This window comes from Cyprinodon tularosa, unplaced genomic scaffold, assembly GCF_016077235.1.
Source record: "Cyprinodon tularosa strain WSP-4 unplaced genomic scaffold, ASM1607723v1 ctg460, whole genome shotgun sequence".
Classification (NCBI taxonomy): domain Eukaryota; kingdom Metazoa; phylum Chordata; class Actinopteri; order Cyprinodontiformes; family Cyprinodontidae; genus Cyprinodon; species Cyprinodon tularosa.
The window spans coordinates 60,903-71,036 of record NW_024039186.1 but is presented as its reverse complement, the minus strand read 5'-3'; the positions used below and the strand labels follow the sequence as shown (position 1 = coordinate 71,036).

The window sequence follows — 10,134 nt, the reverse complement described above, 5'->3', positions numbered from 1 at the left end:
CGTCGTCACTGATGTTTATGGATGATGCTTGTTCTCTGTTACCCATACGGGCCCGTCCGCATTACCTTCTTTTAATCATTATGTACATTATGGGTCACAAGTTAGCCTGGTTTTACTGAACAGAAGCCGTCAACTGTTTGTTTTTCCATATCTTTGCATGCAGACATGCATTTCTGTTTTATAGGCTTTACCAGTTCAGAAGCATGTTCTTCTGAATTTGATTAAACTAAAAGAGTGATGTTTTGTGACACTACGGGAGGTTGTAATATGTTAATTGTATGATAAGCTTTTGTCTTTTTCTGTTTTATTGGCTTCTCTAATCTGTCTGGGATTCTTTGTGAGATGGACAGACGTGCCCAGTTCATAATTGTGAATCAGATTTCTTGTGTTTTAGTAAAAGTTTATTTCATTGTGAGAAATAGTGTTTGTTTTTCTTCTACAGATAGTTTCCATTATTTTTGGGCTTCCAAAATGTGAGACTTTAAATCTATGTGTGTTTCTCTCCAGAATTAGAGACGAAACCCATTTTCAAGTTTTTTTTTTTACACAAATCTGTCGTAATGAAGGCAAAGTATGAGAAAAACAGTTATTTCAAAAAATTAATAGATTTTAGAGAAATACCAAGAAATTAGCTGCTACCTAAAAGCCAACCATTGTCATCTTTATCCCCCTGATCGCTGGTGCTGTTAACACACTGCAAAAAATATAAATCTAAGTAAGTCAGTTCTTAAGTGCATTTTTTTTCTTGAAAGGAGTAGGTAAGTGAGACATTTTGCAAATGGATTAAGGCAATTTCCATTTAAAATAAGAAAAAAACAAGAGCAGTGTCTTATTTCAAGTGCATAATGTCTGGTTTGAATGCTTAGAGGACTAATAAGAAACTAATGAGTAGTTAACCGATACTTACTGGGCCGTACGCAGCCCATCATTATTATGTGACTGCTGCTGAATTATTGGGGAGACACAGAGTCATTTGGGAACTAATTTGTAGTTACTAAGAAAATAAAGAGTTACTAAATAGAAATTAAAGTATAGTTAATAACAAAACCAAAGAGAAACTAGTCAGGAACTAAAGGATAGTTAACCGGTGCTTATTTAGAGACTACTGGTTCATTACCCCAAGATTAGATTATAAATACTCAGCGTTGGCTCTAAATAAACCCTAAACCTTTGAAGTCAGAGCTGACGAAACAATACTTTACCTAGTATCAAATTATTGCCTTGCTATTATGTTGTTTAATTTTCTGAGTCAAGCAACATTTCATGTATTTACTAGGACCAAATAATGACCTGCTCAGTAGCTGACCATTTTCTGAGGCTTATCTACCCTAGAGTAAAGTGAAACATCATATGAAATAGTTACTGTGGGAGTATTCATTACTTAATAACTAGCTGACCATTAACTAATATTTTTGTTTACTCATAAGTAAAGTGAAACTACCCATTAGTTCTGGATTAATTAGTCTGTGTTTCCTAGGTAACTGAGCAGTAGTCCCATAATGGGCTGGCTGTTCCCCAGTAAGTTTATTATTCGTCCTCTGGTAGTTAATCATATTTTGTGACCTCCTTGTAAAGTTGAAACAGCTGAAAATTTTCATTTTTTCAAAGAAGGTGGAAGACATCTATGAAGTGTAAATACTAAAAGCACTATTTTTATTTTACTATTGTGAATGTTTAGTGGAAATGACCCACTGAAATCGTTGGGCGTGTTTAGCGACCTCCTTCCTGCAGGGGGCGCTCCTCCTTTCTGTGACCTGCGATCAGTCCTTTGATGAACCGGACTGATTTAGAAACAACAACTACGGGACCCAGTCCCGGGATGAATCTATCAGTGTTTTCTCAGAGCTTCGGACTCCGGTCTCTGACCGACTCACTGTCTGAGCTCCTCTCTAAAGTCAGTGAAGACATTTTGGAAGCGCTGGAGAGTCGAGGCGGTGAAGCCAGCTCGGTAAATTTGAAGGTAAATGTTCCTCTTTAATTCAAAGTATATTCAGTAATGTAAAAATTAATAAAAATTCTATATATATTGATATAAAACTTAACTAATATTCATTAAAATTGTATTTTATTGCATAACAATTCTGTTTGACTTATTTAATTTGGTATTGAATTGAATTTGAGTTGTTTTTTGTTTTTTTTTAATGCTCCGCATATCTGGTGCTTGAGAAAAACTAGAGTAGTGATTTCTAATGTCAAATGGTGGGAGAACAAAACTCCCAGGTATTTATTAGAAGCACTGGAACTGATGTGGACTGGCTGTGTCCTGTTTCATAGTTTCCTGACACCCAGTGGCAGCAAACAGCGTCTATATCTCCTTGCACATTGCTCAGGCCTAGACTAATGTAGCCTAGACCACCTGGGATCCTCTCACTGAGAAGTTCTGAGTGACCGGTGTCACTGTAAGTCGCAGAAGAATTGGTTTGCCATTAATCCTCCAACAAGATTTCTGTTTAAACCACCATTTTTTTTTGTTTATTAAATTTGGAGAGGGTGGGAGCCATATGTCACACACTGAGCTGCAGGAATATTGAGGTGCTTAAGCTGTAGTTTCCGTTCTATATTATCACCAGAAACCGTTAATAAAGATGATTATAAAAAAGGATTAATAAGCTAAATGCATTTGACACCAGATATTTAGTGTTTTCTATTCAATTTACCTTATTTATATAGTTCACAACACCTGTCATCTTAAGGCGTTTTACAGAGACAACTCTCTCAGTCTCACAAAAACTTTTTAACATAACTTTTTAATTAACATGGTTACCAAAAATACAGAGTAATAGATTTTTTTTTTCAAATTTTCTTTTTTTAACATTTGAATAAGATTATGATGACTTTTAAACATTTGGGAGAGCTTTGGTGATGTTTTAAGAACTTTGTAAGCCTCTGATAAGTCAATTTACAGCTTATAAGTTAATTAGAGACACACCCATGGAAATATCAGAGAGAGAATCGTTAAGCTAAAAAATGTTATTTCATCCATAGGTTCAGTTTCCAGATGCCTGATGTCTATAATGATCTGTTAAGTAATGATATGTGTCTAAACACAGTTGAAATGTCCGGCCTTTATACCATTCAGGAAGGAAACCGAGTCTCTGTCCCAGATGTGAAATGTGAGGCAAAGCTGGAAGAAAAGCAAAACGCCTCCATATCTTTCATTCTCCACAGTGTAACAAGTCCTGCACTGATGATTGCTATAAGTCCACTCAGAAAGGAAGAAGCATTAGTCTGTAAGGCAAAAACATAGGTTGCAACTTTTTTCAGAGACATTTGATGCAGTCTGCTGAGATCATGGTTACATTCGGAGGAAAAAATGGGTCTTCTTTCAGCTAAGGACTCCACCCTAATGTGGAACAAACACATTAGGGTGCTGAAATTTAGGTTGGAAACAATTTACCAATGCAGTGCCACAGTTTAGGTAAAAAAACTCAAACTCTATATACCACAAACCTGACTCTGTATCAGCAGCTTGTAAAGCAATGCTCAAAACCTGAAGCTTCAATGAGAGGAAAAACTGTTGGTTGGATTTTTCATACATTGTAGAAAGATATCTGATTTCATCTGTTTATTTTTCATCTCATCATTTACAATTTCTGAGAAATCTGTTAGCCTGCTGCTTCGACAAGGCTAAAAATATGCCCAGATCAAATGATAGCATCATTACTTTATTTGATTCTGAGTAGCAGTGATTTAAACATGAACCAAAACTAGACTTAAACTGTACAAAGTAACCAAGAATAAAGTTTTATGCCAAAACTAAAATGGACTTATTTGCACATCTGAAATTCTTCTGCAGCATTCCTCTCTTGTCCTGATTGTGATAAAAAACATTTTTATTACTGATGCCTGGCTGATACCAATTTCCTGTTTTCTTCGAGGTCTAAGTCCAAGAGTCCTATTATCTTTCCAGGAACTATAAACACACACTGTAGACTTTATTCTAAAGCACCAAATAAAGAAAACCAGCATTAAACAAACAAAAACAAAAAGAGTTTCATTCTGAAACCAACAGAAAGTAAAAAGGAACTTAAAGATAATCATGTTTTATGATAACCCAAACTGGCTTTCTTTAAACTAAGTTGTAACTTTTAGGTCTCGTCATTCGGATTTCTGTTTGGACTTTAACTGGGTCATTCTAGCCTATAAATATTTTTTCGTCTAATCAGAATTTTTCTTTCTTTCAACCATGAATTTCTTCACACCCAGCTTCCATAAAGGGATGCTTTTATTTCACCTAAGCTGTGGATCTCTGCAGCTCCTCCAGTGTTACCATGGGACCTTTCACCACTTATATTCTCCTCTCACCAGTCATATTCTATTCTTTATTGCAGACACAGGAAAGGTCCAATTTGGTTAAAAAGAAAAACAACAACAAAAACAAGATGTAAAAATATAAAAAGACTTTAATTTTGATTCTATCCAACTGGTGATTTCTCAGAACAGATGAGCATCTATTAGGGATGGAACGGTTTATGAAAACCTTCCGAACCGTTCGGTTCGACTGTCTCGGTTCGATTCGCGTGTGTTGCGTTCGGTTCATGCGCTACTCCTTTTTCTCATAAGCGAAGCGTGTACACTCCAGAGCAGAAGGTGGCGGTACCGCGACCAAAGCCAACCACCAGTAGTAAACAAGAAGAAGAAGCGAAGCAGCGTAGCCGGGTGTAGCAGAAAAAATCAGTTGTTGTGGAGAATTGTGTGGGTATGGCGAGTGGGAAAGAACAGGAGTTGGAAGACGCGCCAGCAGCACTTTATAGGTCTGCTGTATGGGACCACTTTGCATTTAGAGTGACCTACGATGACAATGGAAAGAAAGTTGTGGATAAAAGTGCAACAGTGTGCAAGCATTGTGCAACACGTTTTGTTATGCTAACAGCAACATGACCAACATGTCATGCTAACAATAAATATATACCTAACCGAACGGAAAACCGTGACCACGAAACCGTGAACCGAACCGAACCGTGGATTTTGTGAACTGTTCCAGCCCTAGTGTATATACTGTAGCTGCTCAAATAGGGGTTTTTTCAAAACCTGATTACTCAAATTCTCCGAAGTTCTTGCTGCATAAATTTAAACATTAAATATATTTGCAGTGCCTCACAGGTGGGTATATGAGCATCCACAAATAACTGACTGTACCACCTGGGCTCCCTAAGCACTAGGCAAAGGTGTCCTTTTAGGCCACTGTGGGTCTACAGATGGTTTTCTGAATATTGTACATCTCACATTAGGAGAACACATTCTAAATTCATATAGATGCATATTTGCTTTTAAATACAGTTTGCAATATTGCTTTTTAATGTCTCTTATCACACCAGTCATCAGTGATGAAATGTCCCAGGAACTTTTCTTCATGCATGATAGGTTTCCAAATATATGACATACGTGGAATACAACATCCTTGTCCTCCTTGCTTCTCTCAATCATTATATTTCTCTTTGTGGTGTTTTACATAATTTCATATGCTATCCCAAACTCAGAACAGATTTAACAGCTGATGCATACCCAAACTTTATGGGCTGATCATCACCAGATCATCTGCGCACATGAGGTGGTTAATAACTGATGTACCAAAAACAAAATTCCCTGTCCTATAACCATTTAACAGTGATAACAAATCATTAATGTAAACATTAAATAGAGCTGGAGAAAGAATTCCACCTTTTCGGACACCATTACAAACACGAAAACATTCTGAGATGGCTTTATCCAATTTTATGTACATGAGTTAATTTGCATTCCAAGAGACAAGGATCCATATGGAATATCTTGGCATACGTCTATAAATAGCTTAGAATGGTTTACTTAATGAAATCCAATTATAGCATCAATAATGCACAGAAAAACTGAAGTGCTAAACCTAAAATATTTTCCCACAATTTCTTTTAGTGCATAAATGCACTTCTGTGTCATGCCTTATTTCTAAATCCAAAGTGATTATCACTTGTCAAGACAAACATTTTTAATATAGTGAAAGCAACAGTCTCAACACTTTTTAAAGAGTGCTGGCAAGAGCAATTGGTCTGTAGTTTTGTACCAGTGGCTGTTGCTGTTCTCTGAAACAGGGGAGGCTCAATTGTGTTAATCAGATGCAAACGTCACATATCGCATAACAAATGTTGAAACATATAAAACATACAACAGGGGAAAATAGCTGCTGTGAAGCGCTCTGAAATAATAAACTCCAGTAAGAGTTCAGCACTTGATAACTGTTCTGACTGAATGATCACTTTTCCCTCTCGACTCATGAGGAAAACCTCCTTGCTGTCTGGCCACTGTCAGTCAAAAATCCTTAAGTATGTTTGCCAATCAGCATCAAGCAGCCAGCTTCACCACCAGCTCCTGCTCCATAGATCCTCTAAGAGGTTTAGCCTCCCTGGAAGGGACATATTGTTGGGTGTTATCCATTTAGGGCTCTACTTTCTCGCTGCTTACCTCAATAAATAAGAGGCTCAAACCTGTAGCATAGAGGCTGATCATCAGCGTCCTTCTGCTCCAGGAGAGATACGTACTATACGCAATATAATCAGAAGCATTTTAGCGCATGTTTAGTCCAGATTAATAACTATATTTCCAAAGTTTTTCAATACATATTTTACCAATAATTTTATAAAAATTACAGTGGAGCTTTAGCCTCCCTAGTATTCAGTGAGAAATCACCACTGTTATGCACACTGTTTAGTTTATCTACCTTGTCTTTAATGACTGGAAGCAAAGCAACAGAAGTATTACTTGTATTGTGTTTTTTTAAAGTCCATAAAACAGACATGTGTGCCAAACCATTTAGATTCCTCAAAAACACAAAACATCACTTAGCATTTTCCATCTACCTCCGTATTATGGCCTGTGTTGGACCGTATCTCGTCAAATCAAATCAGAAATTAAAAATGTAATAAGATGCGGGGAAAAAGTTGAATTATTGGCATAAGCTAAAGACAGTATCTCTCTCTTTCAGTTCCCATCTGCTCCTCTGCAGTCAAGATGCCCGTAAAAGATGAAAGCCTCCGTTTGACGTCCGATCCAGTAAGTTCTGCCTCCTCAGACGTTTCTGTCGCTGAGAGTGATGAGGAATGGATCAGTATCAAAAACACAGACAAGAAAGAAAGAGACGGAGAAGATGAAGAAGGTCAGACTGCCTCTTCAGATAAACCCGCCTGTTATCGCTGTGTAATCTGTGGTAAAACATTCCGTCACAAAGGAAACCTTGTGAGACATGTGGAAAAGCATGCAGACTGCCAAGAGAATCTCTGTGGAGTCTGCGGAAAACGCCTCAAGGCTTCAGAAGACTTATCAGAGCACCTCAGCTCCCACAGGGACTCCGTTTGCACAAGCAGGACCTGCAACGTCTGCGGGAAGATGTTTCAGAACATTGAGACACACTTGAGGAGCCACACCGGGGTGAAACCCTATAGCTGTGACATCTGCAGCAGGAGCTTCCCACGAGCTGCAGCCCTGAAGAGGCACAAGAAGATTCACAGCACAGGGAAGCTCAACTCCCGCCAGAACGGTAGAATGACGTTTGCTGAGAACCAGCTGGAGCACCTAAAGAAACATGGAGATCAGAGGGAAGGGGATGATATAAGACAGGATGATGAGTCAGAGACATTAAGTCAGAAAGAAAACCCCTCGCTCTGCTGCAGAGTCTGCGGGGATTCATTTCACCGCCCAGGCTTCTTAACAAAACATGCAGAGACACACAGTAGCGACTCCAAATGCATGTGTGGAGTTTGTGGAAAGCTGCTAGATTCATCAGACGGCCTACAGACTCACCTCCAGTCTCACAGAGAGACCGGTGGGACATGTACCATTTGTGGAAAGAGTTTCCAGAACATGGAGACACACATGCGGATCCACACAGGGTTCAGGCCGTACCGTTGTTCCATCTGCTGCAAACGCTTCCCCCGACCTGGCGCCCTAAGGCGACACAAGAGGATCCACAGCTCCAAGCGTCAACACGTCAGCAGTATAGCAGACACCGAGTCTCAAGAGAACGACCAGAGTGGAAACGCAGACGGTCAAAATGGCAAGATGTCAGGTTATCCATCATCCTCCTGCAAAGTCTGTGGGGAGACTTTTCAAGGCAAAGGAAATCTAAGGAAGCATGCTAAGAGCCACTCCTCAGAGTCTGTCTGTGGAGTCTGCGGTGAATGTCTGCCGCCATCTGAGACGCTGACCCACCACCTGCAGGGTCACAGGGAAGAAGGTAAGGTTTGCCACATCTGTGGAAACACCTTCCAGAACATTGAGACCCACATGCGGAGCCATACGGGCATCAGACCATACCCCTGCAGCATCTGTGGGAAGTCCTTCCCACGTCCCAGCGCCTTGCGGCGACACAAGAGGATCCACAGTGGGGAGCGCCCATACATCTGCGAGTTCTGTGGGAAGACATTTACAGAGAGCACCTCTCTGACGGCGCACATCAGGAAGCACTCCACCGATCGACCTGTCAGCCGTGTCTCCTGTGAGATCTGCGGGAAGAGTCTGTCGTCTCTACAAGTCCTGGAGGTGCACATGAGGATTCACACGGGGGAGAAGCCGTTTCCATGCCGCATCTGTGGGAAAGCCTTCAGGCAACTGGGAGGGCTGAATGCACACATGCTGACACACACTGGAGAGAAACCGTTCAGCTGCAGCCTGTGCAACAAAAGTTTTAGCACCAAAGGATACCTGGAGACCCACATCCGCTTCCACAAGAAGGAGCGGGCCTTCAAGTGCCACCTGTGCTGGAAGGCCTTCGTCACCAAGAACGACCTGAAGAAACACCTGCTGACCCACACTGGAGAGAAGCCCTACAGCTGCCCGGTCTGTGGGAAAAGCTACCAGGAGAAACGCTCCAGGGACGTCCATATGAAGGTCCACAACAGCACAGAGCCAATCAGAAGCGAGGAGGGCCACCAGCCACGCTTCATTCAGCTGTGAGGAACCATATCAGTACAAGCTGGTTTCATTAACCGCTGAACAGGAAACATGTAACAGATGAAGCTTTGTTCTTCTGAATGGGAATAAGCAAAAGCAAAAATGAACCAGACAACTAAACAAGATGTTTTGGCCTGTACAAGAGAACAAAGCTGCTGTTATAAAAGCCTTTAGCTGAAAGAAACAGAAATAAACTGAAAAATGTATCTTCTTTATCAAACTATTTTATGATAGTTTTTATTCTGTAATTTCTGGATTAAGTTGTGACATACCGACCGGAAATTATACTTTTCCGATTAACGTTTTTTGATTTCTAAAAAGAAACACTCTTTAAATTTCCTAAAATAAAGTATTTATTTGAAATATGCTGACTGTTTTTACTAAAAATAGCACATTGTGAATAAGGTCAGACAAACTTTGCTTAAAATGTTATATTGTTCTAAGGTTTCATTAATGACACGTACAAAAACATTGAGAGTATATTTTATTATTATTAAAAATTTTGTTTTCTAAAAATTAGAAAAAATAAAATAAAATGTCAAAATAAAGATAAGTTGCATTGATTCTAAACTAAGGGTGTGCAAAATAATCGTCATGGCGATGGATCGCAATTCTAATTTTTGTGATCTACTGCATTGATTCTTGAAGGCAAGAATCGATTATTTAAAAAAAAAAAATGAACAAATAAAATACATGAATGGTTGGTACACATCAGCCAAACCAAGTGGAATACAACTTCCAGTCCAGCAGATGTCGCTGCGGATGTGTTGACGCCCGCTGCCTTGTGTCACAAGCATGTCCGGCCGTGGGATACTGCGACGAGTCATATGAAATAAAACATGGAGGACACTATGAAAATTTGCCCCGCGTGTCATTACCCGATCAGTACCGGAAGCACGATCCGTACCATCAGCTCATTTGCGCCTGCGCGAACAGAATAACTTCCGGTCGCAATATTTCCTTTTTCTTACTTTTTTATTCTTTAGTATTTTTTAGAAGCATGGGTTTCTTTTTGTATATCTTTGTATTTTCATCAATATTGCATTTTCTAAAAATAAAAAAACAGAAATACATAAAAAAGTTCAATCGCCTTGTGATAGTTACTTTGACTGCTCTGAGCATGCGCAAATATACGTCACACAGCGTATATATTTAAATTTGTTTAAAAATTTGATTTACTCTGTACTTAACTATGCACTCCAGCAGTACTGATTC

General features: G+C 39.5%; 1 protein-coding gene across 1 annotated transcript; it reads left to right on the top strand.

The window, feature by feature from the left end:
- Positions 1 to 1,787: 1,787 nt before the first annotated feature.
- LOC119793828 (zinc finger protein 271-like) lies at positions 1,788 to 9,387 on the top strand. Its single transcript, XM_038301103.1, has 3 exons — positions 1,788 to 1,948; positions 5,094 to 5,103; positions 6,956 to 9,387. The coding sequence occupies exons 1-3, from the start codon at positions 1,820 to 1,822 to the stop codon at positions 8,920 to 8,922; spliced, it is 2,106 nt and encodes a 701-aa protein (XP_038157031.1). The 5' UTR covers positions 1,788 to 1,819; the 3' UTR covers positions 8,923 to 9,387.
- Positions 9,388 to 10,134: the final 747 nt, after the last annotated feature.

Excerpts from the sequence above, each read along its gene's own strand:
- LOC119793828 (XM_038301103.1), top strand. The coding sequence starts at position 1,820 with ATGAATCTATCAGTGTTTTCTCAGAGCTTCGGACTCCGGTCTCTGACC.